At 43.2% G+C, this 17500-nt stretch overlaps 1 protein-coding gene across 1 annotated transcript in view; it reads left to right on the forward strand.

Moving 5' to 3' along the window:
- The window catches only part of LOC143500451 (cytospin-A), a 27569-nt gene extending 11728 nt beyond the window's left edge, over positions 1–15841 (forward strand). The window contains exons 5-12 of the mRNA XM_076994556.1: positions 8991–9364; positions 9695–9788; positions 9904–9955; positions 10095–10173; positions 11736–11832; positions 12357–12473; positions 13362–13421; positions 14520–15841. Coding sequence (XP_076850671.1) covers positions 8991–9364; positions 9695–9788; positions 9904–9955; positions 10095–10173; positions 11736–11832; positions 12357–12473; positions 13362–13421; positions 14520–14609 — 963 coding nt within the window. The 3' untranslated portion in view covers positions 14610–15841. The remainder of the gene's footprint in view (positions 1–8990; positions 9365–9694; positions 9789–9903; positions 9956–10094; positions 10174–11735; positions 11833–12356; positions 12474–13361; positions 13422–14519) is intronic.
- Positions 15842–17500: the final 1659 nt, after the last annotated feature.

Consider the following 17500-nt stretch of genomic DNA (forward strand, 5'->3'; position numbering starts at 1 on the left):
GGAGAGACAGAGAGAAAGATAGGGAGGGAGAGTGATAGGAAGAAAGAGAGAAATAGGGAGGGAGAGAGAGGGAGAGAGAGAGAGAGGGAGGGAGAGAGGGGGAGATAGGGATGGAGAGGGAGAGAGAGAGAGGGAGGGAGAAAAAGATGAAATAGAGAGATAACAAGATGAGCTGAGCCAGGGAGACATAAATAGAGAGGAAGCGAGTTGAAGAGGGAGAGAAAGGCTGGATGAAAAGAAGAGGGTGAGAGACGGAACGAGTTGGAGAGAGAAAATACTTTGAGCGTTGCCTAGCTACAGCATTCCCCGAGGTCAGACCTCTGAGTGGGAGGAGCTCTGAGTGGGAGGAGCTCTTCAGTGGGCTTTATTTTTATTCACTAATTTCCTGTCCACCTTTTGTAATACATTGACCCATTCTGTGTGTGTGTGTGTGTGTGTGTGTGTGAGTGAGAGAGAGAGAGAGAGAGAGAGAGAGAGAAAGCGTGCAAGACAGAAAGAGAGTGAGAGTGTGAGAGAGAGTGAAATAGATAGTGTGAGAGTGAAAGTGTGAGGGAGATAGCATGAGAGAGTGAGAGAGATGGTGTGTGGGATGAAGGGAATTCTTTTCAGCTGCTGAGAGGACAAAACTGTTTTGTTTGCTTGGTGTGAGGGGGAGGCCAGCAGAAAGTGAGATATTGGCTCACTGTCTCTCTAGGGTGTGTGTGTGTGTGTCCTCTGAACCTTTTTGGTTAAAATGAGCAAGCTCAATGTGTGTGTGTGTGTGTGTGTGTGTGTGTGTGTGTGTGTGTGTGTGTGTGTGTGTGTGTGTGTGTGTGTGTGTGTGTGTGTGTGTGCATGTGTTTGCATACAAATTTTGTTTCTGTGTGTGCGCATGTGTGTGCACGTGTGTGTGCGCGTGTGTGTGTGTGTGAGAGAGAGAGATAAACCCAATGCCTCCTGAAGTATCTAAGAGAGTTTATGGTACCTCCTATTACCCCAGCCACACTAATACAGACATTGTCCCAGATGGTCAAAAAGGCAGAAAATACAGCCAGGCCAATGAGACTCTTATCCCCATCTGGGTGCTTAATGCATTTCAGACGTTGAACAGACAAAATCAACTTCATTTCTACAGATGTGTCGAGTGAAGGAGATTGAGGTTCAGGACCCAGTGTTACATGAACATGAAGCAGATGCAGACGGTGTAGTGTAGATACAACAATACTGACTGTAGTGTAGATACAGTACAGTACTGACTGTAGTGTAGATACGACAATACTGACTGTAGCGTAGATACAATAATACTGACTGTAGTGTAGATAAAGTACAGTACTGACTGTAGTGTAGATACCATAATACTGACTGTAGTGTAGATACCATAATACTGACTGTAGTGTAGATACAGTACAGTACTGACTGTAGTGTAGATACCATAATACTGACTGTAGTGTAGATACCATAATACTGACTGTAGTGTAGATACAGTACAGTACTGACTGTAGTGTAGATACCATAATACTGACTGTAGTGTAGATACAATAATACTGACTGTAGTGTAGATACAGTACAGTACTGACTGTAGTGTAGATACAATAATACTGACTGTAGTGTAGATACAGTACAGTACTGACTGTAGTGTAGATACAATAATACTGATTGTAGTGTAGATACAGTACAGTACTGACTGTAGTGTAGATACCATAATACTGACTGTAGTGTAGATACAGTACTGACTGTAGTGTAGATGCAATAATACTGACTGTATTGTAGATACCATAATACTGACTGTAGTGTAGATACAGTACAGTACTGACTGTAGTGTAGATACCATAATACTGACTGTAGTGTAGATACCATAATACTGACTGTAGTGTAGATAAAGTACAGTACTGACTGTAGTGTAGATACCATAATACTGACTGTAGTGTAGATACAATAATACTGAATGTAGTGTAGATACAGTACAGCACTGACTGTAATGTAGATACAATAATACTGACTGTAGTGTAGATACACTACAGTACTGACTGTAGTGTAGATTCCATAATACTGAGTGTAGTGTAGATACAATGATATCTAACTCTAGTGTAGATACAATATAGTACTGACTGTAGTGTAGATACAATAATACTGACTGTAGTGTAGATACAATAATACTGACTAGTGTAGATACAGTACAGTACTGACTGTAGTGTAGATACAATAACACTGACTGTAGTGTAGATACAATAACACTGACTGTAGTGTTGATACAGTACAATACTGACTGTAGTGTAGATGCAATAATACTGACTGTAGTGTAGAGACAATAATACTGATTGTAGTGCAGATACAATAATACTGGCTGTAGTGCAGATACAATAATACTGACTGTAGTGTAGATACCATAATACTGACTGTAGTGTAGATACAACAATACTGACTAGTGTAGATACAGTACAGTACTGACTAGTGTAGATTATAGCTGTCTTCAACTAAGGATTTTCATAGCCGAATCTGATTAGTCAGATTTTCCCTTTAGTCGACTAATAGTCAAATTGGGGTTTTTTTCCCTAGAGCACATTAAACGGGATCCCGTTCTCATTCAGATAAATAAATAAACATGGTAGGTTGGCTTTATTCAGCTTTTATTTATTAATTTTTTTACTTATTTATTTTTTAATGAAACGTTAGAGAACATTAACAAAAAAGTCACCATCAGTGCGCATTGCGCATATCGAACTGTCAGACAGGCACTGTGCAAAATGTAAAAAATATTTTAAATAAAATATGCCTGTCTCAAAATATAAAAACAATTTGCCACACAACAGCAAAAAAATTATAAGTAACATTTCAAGTAACGGGGTTTAGGTTTAGACGACACGACTGAAACGACAAACGGCTAAACTGTTTTTTTTCCGCGTGTTCAGCTCCGCTCGTTTGGATTGTGCAACTGCAGGGTGTGATTTATTAATGTGTAGTAAGGAAGATGCCTATTGTTAATGCGCACACATCATTTAAAATATTTATTAACAGAAATTAGGATGATGTTATTTGACAAAAGGCTATATATAACGAAAAGACATTTATGTAACAACTAATGTTTAGCAGCATCCTTGGGCACCTCCATGCAGTCAGAATGGTACATTCGACTATGACGTTCATAGTCCACTAGGGGTCCTCCAATCGAATAGTCGAATCTGCGACTATTGCAGGTCACCCCTAGTGCAGATACAATACTGACTGCAGTGTAGATTCGTTACAATACTGACATATATGGGCATGGGTGGAGCTACGTAAAAGGAGTCCCTCCGTTGCTCCTGTCTCTACGTGTTTGTGTGGCAACCTGTCTCCCTGTCCTCGGTAACATGCTGTCCTGAAAGACCTTGTAATGTTGGTAAATACAGGTGAGAGTTTGTTTACATCTGTCTCCCAACACAACACACATAACACACACACAACACACACAACACACACAACACACACCCCACTTTGCACACCCATGCACACTCAGACACACGCACATAGACACTCCCTCGCATGCAAACACACACCCATGCACACACGCCCATGCACACACGCTTTTCCTCAGCACTGAGTAGGGAGACATCTTCTGTGTGTGTGTGTGTGTGTGGGGGGGGGGGGGGGGGGTCGTCCTACAGAGCAGCCTCATTGTAGCTCACTTACACACACACACACACAGGATCAGTTCCAGATGGTGATCTCCATGAACAAGCTCTTGTCCTTTCTGGTATAAGTTTACATTGAAAATCTTATTTCAAGATACACAAACACACATATATACATATATACGTGTGTGAGTTTATATTTGTGGTTTTGCATACTTAAATGCATCTGTGGTTGTTTGATTTCTGCTTTGTGCTCATTGGTGTGTTTAATGTTCCAGTGAGAACACAGTTGTATGATCACTTCTGTTCTTCACTGCAGGTCAGTGACCGAGAGAGACTTTGAAATACATCTCAGCTCCGTCTCTATCTCTCACTCTCTCCATCTATCTCTCCCTTTCCCTGTTTCCCTCTCATAGTTTATTTATTTGAGATTTTCTCTGTGAGTGTGAGTGACGTTCATCTGTGTGAAGCTGTGTCTGTGTGTGCGTTTGGGCCTGCGTGTGTGATGTATGAATGTGTGATGGGGTGTGGTGTTTCCTGAGTTTTCCCAATGTGTCTGGGAACTCGCTTCTAAATGGTCAGACACACACACACACACACACACACACACACACACACACACACACACATCTTTATTCTCAGGACTGAAGCACTCTGCCCCCAGTGCAACAGAAGTCTCCCGTGATAATATTATGTGTACCATATGGGCACTGTGTTCAGAGAGAGACGCAGAACTACACACACACACACACACACACACTCTGCAGCGGCAGAATCTGCTTGTATGTACATGGTGTGTCTGCTTATGTGTGCACACATGTGGGGTGTGTGTGGGGGGGGGGTGTGGGTGGGTGTCCCCAAATCAGTTCCAGCTGTGGTCTGAGGACAGATAAATGAAACTGCTTGGTCAGACTTTTGGGCTCTGGTGCTTCCTCGTCTTCATCTTCAGGTTCTTCATCTTCCTCACCTTTAACACTCACCACACCCTCCTCCTTCTCCTTGTTTTTGTCTCCTTCCACTCAGGTCAATATTTAGGCATAACTAACACACACACACACACACACACTCCCCTTGCATCCGGCGTGGCAGCTGGCTGTCTGCTCGTCCAGTGTCTGTCCAGCTGTCGGGCTGATCCAGCGAGAGGTCACCCAACGTCACACTTCCATCCTGCTCAGCAGGCCAGAACATGACCTCAACATGACCTCTCAAACAGGATGTGTGGATGTGTAAATAAGTCTTGTGCTTGCGTAAAAATGGAGGCCTCCTAGGCCAGATATTATTGGTGTAAAAGTAGAACTTCTCTATTAATATTTATTGAGTTAAGATACTAAAGAATGTTTTTAAGGACACTTGAATGTCAAAAGTAAACATGTTTGAGTTATTATAACATTTATGTTATATTGTCTTGTTAGATAATTTCTTAATGAGATATGTGGCTTATGTTCCAATATCCAAAATATAATTGAAACAAGGTCAGAGGTCATGCAGTGTTCTCTCACCTCCACAGACAGCGTGATGTTTTCCCCAGACATGGTGTGCATAGCCATGTCGCTCTGTGGCATTGTCACCTCTGTCCAACACATGAGCCATTACAATAATAATAACTCATTTAATTTACATAATCCATTTTTAATCGCACTTAAAGAAACAAAACAAAGCAAAATATCAAACATAACGGAGAAGACGTACAAGCACGAGTGTCTCAGCATCAGACGGTATCAGCCGCACGAGCATCTCAGCATCAGCCGCTATCAGACACACGAGTGTCTCGGCATCAGACGGTATCAGACGCGCGAGTGTCTCAGCATCAGACAGTATCAGACACACAAGTGTCTCTGCATCAGATGGTATCATACGCACGAGTGTCTCAGCATCAGACGGTATCAGACACAAGAGCATCTCAGTATCAGACGGTATCAGACGCACGAGCATCTCTGCATCGGACGGTATCAGACCCACGAGTGTCTCAGCATCAGATGGTATCAGACGCACGAGCGTCTCAGCATCAGACGGTATCAGACGCACAAGTGTCTCAGCTTCAGACAGTATCAGACACACAGCTGTCTTGTATACAAACAGCTGTCTTATGTAGACCATTGTTGTCTTGTATAGACCACCACCATCTTATACAGACCACCACTGTATTATACAGACCACCACTGTCTTACATAGACCACCACCATCAGATCACATGCAACAGTGCCAGGTTCAGTTTCACTACTACACGTGTGTCTGGGCTATGTGGGCATGAGTGTGTGGTCAGATCTTTGCTTTATTTACACATAGAGCAATTAATTGATTGCATGAACGTATTTGGCAATGAGTGACAGGCTGTGTAATGTAATCTTAGATTGTGTTTTGGAGGTTAGTGTGAGTGTGAGTGTGATTGGTTGATTGTGTGTGTGTGTGTGTGTGTGTGTGTGTGTGTGTGTGTGTGTGTGTGTGTGTGTGTGTGTGTGTGTGTGGGTGGGTGTGTGTGTGTGTGTGAATACTTAACTCTATGTTCCTAGCTCTACAGCAGCAGACAGCCAGTTTGATGCCAGTGCAGTCAAGATTGCAAAATAGAGTAACAACTGGACCATGGTGGAGAAACACCACCTGGGGAGGTGAAGCTACAGTAAAGACTAGACCATGGTGGAGAAACACCACCTGGGGAGGTGAAGCTACAGTAAAGACTGGACCATGGTGGAGAAACACCACCTGGGGAGGTGAAGCTACAGTAAAGACTGGACCATGGTGGAGAAACACCACCTGGTGAGGTGAAGCTACAGTAAAGACTGGACCATGGTGGAGAAACACCACCTGGTGAGGTGAAGCTACAGTAAAGACTGGACCATGGTGGAGAAACACCACCTGGTGAGGTGAAGCTACTGTAAAGACTAGACCATGGTGGAGAAACACCACCTGGTGAGGTGAAGCTACTGTAAAGACTAGACCATGGTGAGCTGGTGAGGTGAAGCCAGTGTTCGGTCCGTGCTGAACGGGCTGTTCAATACCTCTATCTATTTGGCAATGTTTGCAAGAAAAGAATCTTGATATGACTGTCGAGATTTGTCCCGTTAAAACCAGATTAGCTCCTGCCTCTAAACCTTCACCCTGGATTAATGACAGTATCCGCTGTTTAAAGCGTGACTGTCACAAAGTTGAGCGCCTTTGGAAGAAAACTTGTTTACACGTTCATTTGTTTCATTTAAAGGATCTTTTAGTTTAGTTTAATAATGCAGTTAAAGATGCAAGGGCGGTTTACTTCTCAAACCTGGTCGTAAAGAGTAGAGGGAACCCTAAAGTGTTGTTTAACACAATTACCAATATTCTTACTCCTGCTCCACCCGATGTTCCAATCTCTTCAAATGAGGCCTGTAATAATTTTCTTTCATTCCTGGTAGATAAGATCAGTAACATAAGATCTAATATTACTCCATCAGGTTCCTCTCGGACTGTACCTGCTCCAACTCGGCCTGTTATGGATAGTTTTTCTCCGATTTCTTTAAGAGAACTAGAAAAACTAGTGGATTCAATGAATACTTCTTCTTGCTCACTGGACATTCTACCTACCACTTTCTTCAAAAATGTATTTCAACATATTAGCCCTTGTGTGTTGTTATTAATTAATACATCATTGATTTCTGGTCAAGTGCCCGCCTAATGTAAGGATGCTGTCATTTACCCACTTTTAAAGAAACCCAAGCTCGACCCGTCTATTTTTAATAGCTATAGACCTATCTCAAAATTGCCCTTTCTATCCAAAATCCTGGAAAAGGTTGTATCTAATCAGCTGATATCATTTATGGACAGACACAACATCATTGACAAGTATCAGTCCAGGTTTCGTAGATTCCATTCTACAGAAACAGCACTTGTTAGAGTCTCCAGTGACATCTTGTCACATAGTGATGCAGGAGAATGTTCTGTTCTGGTGTTGTTAGATCTCACCTCTGCTTTTGATACCGTTGACCATCAAATACTACTTGATAGATTGAGACATTGGGTGGGTTTATCTGGTTCTGCTTTGGAGTGGTTCACTTCATATTTATCTGGACGTTCCTTTTGTGTGGCCTCCTCTAGGTTTAGGTCTGCCCCAGCCTCCCTTGTTTGTGGTGTGCCTCAGGGTTCTGTCCTAGGGCCTTTGTTATTTTTGTTATATTTGCTTCCTTTGCAGCATATCCTGAGCTCTTTTGATGGCATTTCGTATCATTGTTATGCCGATGATATTCAGCTGTATATTTATTTTAAACCAGAAGATTTCTCTAAGATACAGTTGCTGATTAGTTGTTTAGCTTCTATCAAAAGTTGAATGGCAGATAATTTTCTACAGCTAAATGAGGAAAAGTCTGAAGTCCTGGTCTGTGCCCCCAACAGATTCATACCCAAGATAATGGAAGCTCTTGGTCCCCTTGGCAAATTGGCTAATCCTGCTATTAGGAACCTTGGAGTAATTTTTGATTCGGCACTCTCCTTAGATACTCACATCAAATCTCTGGTTCACTCTTGTTTTTATCAGTTACGGAACCTGGCTAAACTAAGTCCCATTGTGTCACGTTCTGAGCTTGAAATTGCTATCCATGCTTTCATCTCCTCTCGGTTGGATTATTGTAATTCTTTATATACAGGTATTAGTAATAACTCCCTAGAGCATCTCCAGGTTGTTCAGAATGCTGCTGCAAGGCTTCTAACTAAATCATCAAAATACTGTCATGTTACACCTTTACTCGCACAACTGCACTGGCTCCCCATTAAATTAAGAATACAATAAAAGATTCTGGTCCTGACATACAAAAGTTTACATGGTCAAGCCCCAAGTTACATCAGTGAACTATTGCATGAGTATACTCCCCCTAGGTCTATGAGATCAGGTGATAAATTTTTACTGGCCATACCACGCACAAGATTGAAAACTAAAGGTGATAGAGCGTTTGCAACAGCATCTCCCCATCTCTGGAACTCTATTCCTTTGCCTATAAGAATTGCAGATTCGGTGATGTCTTTTAAAAAATGTTAAAAATGTATCTTTTTAGGCTTGCATTTGTTTAGTTTTTTCTTATATTTTTTATATACATATATATATTGTTTTACTATTGTTTTTTCTCTTTTATCCTGTAAAGCACCTTGTGATTTTTATCTTGAGAGGTGCTCTATAAATAAAATTTTACTTACTTACTTACTGTGGTTCTGAAGGCTGAAGAAGTCCAACACACTGCCAGATGGGCCATAACTCATCTAAGATCAATTCTATCTGTCTATCTATCTGTCTTCTCATATTGCAGTATTCTATTGAAAGTAGAGAAATATCTTTTGATTTATGCTGTTGACACAAACATTGTTTCTGATTGTGTGTGCGCGTGTGTGTGCGTGTGTGTGTGTGCGTGTGTGTATGTGTGTGTGCGTGTGTGTGTGTGTGTTTAGGCAGAACGTAGTGAGTGGCTGCAGTTCCAGTCTGACCTGCAGGTGGCGCTAGTGGTGGCCGATAGACTGAGGGCAGAGGCAGAAGAAGAACTGACCACGCTCAGAGAGGCACATCATGACTGGGAGAAGCAGCTAGCCGACACCCAGCAGAGGCAGCAAGAGGTCGAAGGTCAAATGGAGCACCTGAAAGCAGAGCTGGAACAAAGCAGACAGAGACTAAGTCAAGGAAGTGAACCTCCCAGCCAGAAGGGGGTGCTCTTATTCAGAGACAGAGAAAGAGGAGCGAAAGAAGAGCATTTGAGAAGTGTTGAATGTCCAGAGAAGGGAGAGAACCAGAAGGAAGTGACAGACACACGCACTACAGAAAGGTCAAGGTGAGCAATAGCAGATCCTTCTGTTAAAACACCTGCCCTGAGATTGTTCCAATTGAGCCACAGTTCAGCCACAGTGAAGCATCCACACTACAGCCAAGCATGACTCAAAGACTCACGCGTCACCAATCGGCAGAACTTGCACTGCGATGAATAATCCGTGTGGAATTGAACTCCCACGTATCTCGAGCATGAACAGTTTTGTTTAACGATTTTGAATGCTTCATTGTCTTTGTCTCATGATCCTGAAGGGCAGATTTTGACTGGAACATCAGGTTCCTGTGGAAACATCACAACCCGCAAACTCATTTCATGGTGCATTCCATTTTTCAGAAACCTATCCAGACCTCCCTTAGATCCCCCCGCCAGTGTGGTCAATGGTATATCCCAGACATCTGTAGCATTGACAACAAGATCTCTCAATAAAGTAAGGTTATCTATCCACTTTTAATTTTTTATGTGACATAATTCTATATATTTACTGAATTATATGTTCCTATTAAATATGTATATTGTGAATGATGTGTGGTTTTGAATTTTAGAATAACAACCAAACAAGAGAAAGACAGGACAACTTGGTCAATTTGTGTAAAGGTACACAAGAAAATAAGAAACTATGTAGACTTTACAAATATGGTGGCAGACTTCAGAGATATCAAATTTGTTTATATATATAAATATATAAATATTGTGTGTGTGTGTGTGTGTGTGTGTGTGTGTGTGTGTGTAACAGATAAAAAGGACAATTCATCCTTACATTTATCAAGTTCTCCTCTCATAGATCTTCTTCCAAATAAAGTCACCAGAACAAAGTGAGGAGAAACTGGATCTTCTGTCTTTTATCTCTCCGTTTCCCCCACTCTTTCCCTTCCTTCCTCGTTCTGTGTGTCGCCACCCTTCCAGAACACCCACACATACAGGACGTCTTCTACACCGGCACTGCTACAAATAATGTCATCCCTATGAATCCCTAAACACTGCTGGGCCATCGAGCGTGAGCTGATGACACTCTAGGGAGGTTCCCACGTGTCTGAATACAGCTATGCAATCAAAAATACTTTATTCACTTTTCTGAAGATTGTGTGTCTGGAATCTCTCTGATGCATTGTTGGGGATTGTTTACACATGTTGGGGATTGTTTACACATGTTGGGGATTGTTTACGCATGTTGGGGATTGATATGGATTACATCACTCTTGCAGTTTGAAGCGTAAACCCTTTTCTCTGGATCACTGCACCCTCACCCCAGATACCCCGCCCCTCACCCCAGATACCCCGCCCCTCACCCCGATACCCCGCCCCTCACCCCAGATACCCCGCCCCTCACCCCCGATACCCCACCCCGATACCCCGCCCCTCACCCCCGATACCCCACCCCGATACCCCGCCCCTCACCCCCGATACCCCGCCCCTCACCCCCGATACCCCGCCCCTCACCCCGATACCCCGCCCCTCACCCCGATACCCCGCCCCTCACCTCCGATACCCCGCCCCTCACCCCGATACCCCGCCCCTCACCCCCGATACCCCGCCCCTCACCCCCGATACCCCGCCCCTCACCCCCGATACCCCGCCCCTCACCCCAGATACCCCGCCCCTCACCCCGATACCCCGCCCCTCACCCCGATACCCCGCCCCTCAGCTCTGTTTCACCCCACTACTGCTTCCTGCTTCTGTCCTGTCTGTCCCGTTCTCCACCTGTTCTCCTTTGGTGGTATTTATTGAGCTTTTCAAACACTTTGTCAAGAGAAATGTAACAAAATGTAAAGTTTACGAACGATCAGATGTTTTGGATCCAAGCATAAAGTTTGGGACCTTTTTCCTCTCACGTTTCTTCAGCGTGCGAAATGTTCTCACCACTGAGTTGAACTGTCCCATAAACCCGTAAATTTTACTATTTACCTGTCAGTTCAAGCTATGATATGGATTCCAGATTTATGGTTTAATTGTTGGCACTAAAATTGAGCACACAAGCATGAATTTGGCAGCCGTCCTGTTCTACTCAGGACACGCCAAATTATACACGTGAACTACAGCAATAGAGTTCCAATAGAGTTAAACATTCATGTGCAATAGAATTCACGTTTAACATGCATGTGCAATAAAGTTCACTTTAAACATGCATGTGCAATAGAGTTCACGTTAGACATGCATGTGCAAAAGAGTTCATGTTAGACATGCATGTGCAATAGAGTTCACGTTAAACATGCATGTGCAATAGAGTTCACGTTAAACATGCTGTGCAATAGAGCCATGTGCAATAGAGTTCACGTTAAACATGCATGTGCTACAGAGTTCACGTTAGACTTGCATGTGCAATAGAGTTCATGTTAAATGCTGTGACTGTGGTTGTGGTTTGTTTCTTGGTGTTCAGGCCCCAGGAGGATCTCAGTACCCTGCTGAGACGCCACGGAGGCTCAAAACGAAACTCACTTCTACGCTGGTGCCAGAATCGGACCCAGGGATACCCGGTACAGAACCGACCCAGTCTGAACACATCGAACTGGATGAACAGGATCTGAAACACACATTCAGGAGACACGGGATGAACTTTAGGAAATGATTTGAAACTAAATGCAAAGAATTCAGAATAACTCAAGTGCAAAGTGAAATGAATAAAAATAAAGTGAATTCAAATGAGCTTTACTGATCTGAACAGAACCGAACTGTGTTAAAGGAAACTGAGTTGAGTTGAAGTGATAGGAACAGCAGAGAGTTCTGTCTGTTGGCTCAGATTACAGTGTTTCACACAGTCTCACGTACGATCATATTGTGGGCTTGATTTTGAATGGATGTCATTCCTATTACTCTGTTGTAGTTGGACCTGACCTGAAAATCATTTCAATTATTGTGTTATCTCTCTGCCCCCTCTCTCCCTCTTGCTCTCTGTCTATTCCTCTCCCCCTCTCAATCTCTCCCCCACCTACCTCCCTCTCTCTCTCTCTCTCTCTCTCTCTCTCTCTCTCTCTCTCTCTCTCTCTCTCTCTCTCCCCAGAATATTGAGATCACTAACTTCAGCAGTAGTTGGGTGGATGGGTTGGCCTTCTGTGCAGTCTACCATTCCTACCTCCCTTCTCACATACCATACAACACCCTCAGTCCTGAGAACAAGGTAACACACACACACACGCACACAAACACACACACACACACACACACACACACAAACACAACACCCTCAGTCCTGAGAACAAGGTAACACACACACACACGCACACAAACACACACACACACACACACACACACACAAACTCAACACCCTCAGTCCTGAGAACAAGGTAACACACACACACACACACACACACACAAACACAACACCCTCAGTCCTGAGAACAAGGTAACACACACGCACACAAACACACGCACACAAACACACGCACACAAACACACACACACAAACACACACACACAAACACAAACACAACACCCTCAGTCCTGAGAACAAGGTAACACACACACGCACACACACACACACACACGCACAAACACAACACCCTCAGTCCTGAGAACAAGGTAACACACACACACACATACACACACGCGCAAACACACAAACACACACACATACATAAACACAACACCCTCAATCCTGAGAACAAGGTAACACACACACGCACACACACACACACACACACGCACAAACACAACACCCTCAGTCCTGAGAACAAGGTAACACACACACACACATACACACACGCACAAACACAACACCCTCAGTCCTGAGAACAAGGTAACACACACACGCACACAAACACACACACACACATACACACACAAACACAACACCCTCAGTCCTGAGAACAAGGTAACACACACACACGCACACAAACACACGCACACAAACACACACACACACACATAAACACAACACCCTCAGTCCTGAGAACAAGGTAACACACACACACAACCACAACACACTCAGTCCACGAATACATAAACAAACACACATGTACAAATACAATTATGACAATGTTGATTTTTGTATTGTTTTTGTCCTCAGAAAGAAAATCTCTCGCTAGCGTTTCAGACGGGTGTGTGTGTTGGAATCACCGCCTCACTGGTGAGCTCACCAAAAGTGTTCATCACAACAGCGAGGCGTGCACCCTGAAACATGACGTCATCCAGACAATGAGTCATTACCTCATAAATCATGAATTTAGTGACATGAACCTATAGTCCCAAGAAACGCCAGAGTGTTTGAATGTTGTTCGGAAACCCAAACATTGTAAAGTTTAGAACCCCAACAATTGTGTTATAGCAATTTTCAATACTCAGAACCCCAAGCAGTATATTCCACTACTGTTGAGATCGCCATACTGTGTTGGAGTAATGTTCAGAAGAGTGTGAGTGATGTTCAGACACCCAACCAGAATGTTGGGAGTATTGTTCAGCAGTACAGCTGTCAGTAGAGAGAATCAGGCTATTGTCATAGATATAGTTATTAATCAGTCTTGAGTCTTATCTTCCAACAGTCACATTGGCTAACTGCGTATCTGGTTTTAGTTTATAGAGGTTTCTTGTTATCTGTTACTTTGACTTCTTGTCTTCTTACGTAACGTTCTGAATGATGTAACCCAAACACCCTGCAGGTCATTTGTTTGCTTCTTTTGTTTGTGTGTTTGTTTGTTTGTTTGTTGTTTGGATAGTGGTGAGATATCTACCATATTCAGCCATGCTTTAATTGTCATGTCTGGTCTTTTAGGTCTGCTGAAAAAATTACATTTGTTCTGCCTGGGTTCGAATGCTCAGCCTGTGTGTTAGTGTAGAATTATCCCCATTCCTGTGTGTTAGTGTAGAATTATCCCCATTCCTGTGTGTTAGTGTAGAATTATCCCCATTCATGTGTGTTGGTGTAGAATTATCCCCATTCCTGTGTGTTAGTGTAGAATTATCCCCATTCATGCGTGTTGGTGTAGAATTATCCCCATTCCTGTGTGTTAGTGTAGAATTATCCCCATTCCTGTGTGTTAGTGTAGAATTATCCTCATTCCTGCGTGTTGGTGTAGAATTATCCCCATTCCTGTCTATTAGTGTAGAATTATCCTCATTCCTGTCTATTAGTGTAGAATTATCCTCATTCCTGCGTGTTGGTGTAGAATTATCCTCATTCCTGTCTATTAGTGTAGAATTATCCTCATTCCTTGTGTTTTCCTTCAAGACACTGGAGGAGATGATGAGAACAGAAGGACCCGACTGGCAAAGAGTTCTGGGATACGTGGAGAGTATTTACCGCCACTTTGAGATGTGACGTCTCCCCTACGTGCACGGCCACACCCCCCCAGACTCATCCTGCTCCAGCTCGTTTGCTTTGGTCTGCTCCCAGACTGTACGTTTGCCAGGTCTGGGCCAGACACCGTGTAGACCCCACTCCAGACTTCTCAGACTGGCTCTATATCTGTCACTAGATCTCATTTTGACACTACACACGTTTCCAACACAACACCAGCGACTGACACCCCTTGTGTGATTGCTTCCTCTGATTCTAGCTAGGAATCAGCCTAAGGCAGGAGACTAAGAGACTAAGAGATTAAGAAGGCAGTGAGGGGATCTGAGGGCAGTCATGGACACTTCCTAAAGCACACCTGACTAGGACACTAGTCACAGTTGTGATGTGAACTATCACTATGGACATATATACCTGCCACTGTGTGATGGTGCTGAATGGCACCCCCTACTGGCTGGAGTGCAATGTAGCAGATGGTACTAATCATTTTAAGACTCTTGCCCTTTTAAACAGCAGTGATGTGAGTTGCAGGTCTTCAAGTCACAGCAAGTCATCACAGTCGTCATGGAGTTCTGGAGCAGATTCGGTTCATTGTCAGAGTGAAACTGAGATGGGCCTGTCTGATTGGTTCACTGTCAGAGTGAAACTGAGATGGGCCTGTCTGATTGGTTGTGCGCTTCATGCATGAAGAGCATATCAAGCCTCGTCATGTTTCGGGGGTATCTGAAGGAAGCTGCTCCTCTGAGTGTTTTTGCCATGGGGCTGATTGACTGGCTGATAGTGCCACCCAGATCCCCAGTTAAATGCTGATTCCAGCTGTCCTTTCTGGAGCTTGGATGAACGTTTAACTGGCTTTGAAGACTGGACACAGATGACCCTGGTGTGAATACTGGGATAGGCACCACGCCATGCCCAAAATCTGTGTGTGTGTGTGTTTAAGTCTTGTGATGAGAGCAGTGTTAACAAACGCATGACAATTCCAAGAAACAGAGAGAGGAAGTGGGAGGAAGTGGGACAGGAAGTCCAGATGCAGTTGTCTGACAGCTGGTTGTTTGTGATGAGTTTCAGAAGCCACTAGGACTTACTGCTTTGTGTGTGAGAATTGTCAAATACAAAGAAAAACAGACTTTATTAATAAATACAAATCATTGACAAAATGCCAAAGAAGCAGTTTTTAAGCATTCAATCTTGTGCCAAAGTAAAAGTGAAAAGAAGATAATAAAATATTAAGATAATAAATAAAATATTTTATTTAACATGTGGTGTATGAGTATGTCTTCATTTTTAACATGTGGTGTATGAGTATGTCTTCATTTTTAAGTATTTGTTTTGTCTTGTTTTAGTTATAAATAACTTACTGTTATAATTTATATAAATATATTACTGTTTCTAATGAACGGAGAAGAATAATTGGTAAATTATGTTAACAATATGTATATATCCCCCAATGTTTAACATGGTCTTTCACATTTAATCTAGTGACATTACCCCCATGTCCCACATGTGTGGGTCGTCTCCTGGCAGGAAGTTGTCTTTCTGGTCTTTCTTCCACCCAACGGTGGACAGAGGGAAAGACACCACTTCACATCCCAACACAATGTCACCACCGATGATGTTCTCTGAGTCTCTGGGTGCACGAGATATGTGAGGAGCTGTGAGGACAATTTTGCACACTGTCATGAAACGTTAACACATACCTTAGAGTTCTGATGGGTGACTGGTTCAAGAATTAGTCTGAGGGGATAGAGCACCCCCCAGTGGTTACATGATGGCATTGCGCTTGTTAACAGTACTCTCCCCCCAGCATACTTTTTTATCATTTTCTAGAAATCAGCCCCATGGAAACATCTAGACCAAATGTAATGCATCTAAGTAAAGATCAAGTTCCAGATCTTTCTGGGAAAAAGCTTTTCTTTTTAAAGACTCACCACAGTTTCACGGCCCCTGTGTGATTACAGCGTGGTGTCGAACTGATCAGAAACCTCTTTCAGCCGGCGAGCGTTGGCCCATCTGATCCACACACAGGTTCCTGGCTCTCACACACACACGTGACCACAGCGCCCTCTACTGACAGCGGAGCGCATCACCACAGCGGCCACAGAATGCCTATGAGCTGCTGAGGTCACAGAGATGCTTCTCTGCGTGGACACAGAGCTCACAGCGGCCACACCTGCCCTGCACCAGCCCTGCCGACCCGCCAGGGGGCGCCGGAGAGCACAGCTCCTTCTTGCACTCTTCACAGCACTCATTCTCCTCCCAGAGCCAAAGCCATGGTGCTGAGGGGGTGTGGCCTGAGACACACACACCCACACACTCAGCCACAGCACAGCAACAGTCAACATAGCAACTGTTTCTGAGGCAACTCACGCTTGTGAACAGATACACATTTATATACGTTAATTTCACTGAAAACCTCTAACACACCATATCTAACACAATATATATTATTTTAAAAAATAAGATTGACAAAGCATGATCTAAAGCATTACACAATCTCATTCTCACTAATAACTACACATATCAATAAAACTGTTTTGAATACCTTTCCTTTTAAAAGTGAATAGTACATGGAGAAATATAATAAAGGTCTCTCAATATTTCCCATATTATTGTTTTATCCATGTCATATGCTTGCACAAGAGAAATGAAGTAGTTTGTTCCAATGTATGATGAACATTAACTGTCACAGATTATATGAGAGTTAACAAGTGTGGAGCCCTCTGCTAACAGTAAGACTGAGACCAACATGAACCAGGGTCCTGGCCCTGGACACCAGGGTAGCACACTGTAATCCTATAATAGTCTTAGTGTCCAAAAGCATTATGTCAGACTAGATCAGTGTAGCCTTGTTAAATATATTCCATTACACCCCAATTATATAGCATTTATTCCTAGAAAAAGTTTGTTAAGTCTCA

This window comes from Brachyhypopomus gauderio, unplaced genomic scaffold (assembly GCF_052324685.1).
Source record: "Brachyhypopomus gauderio isolate BG-103 unplaced genomic scaffold, BGAUD_0.2 sc151, whole genome shotgun sequence".
Taxonomy (NCBI): domain Eukaryota; kingdom Metazoa; phylum Chordata; class Actinopteri; order Gymnotiformes; family Hypopomidae; genus Brachyhypopomus; species Brachyhypopomus gauderio.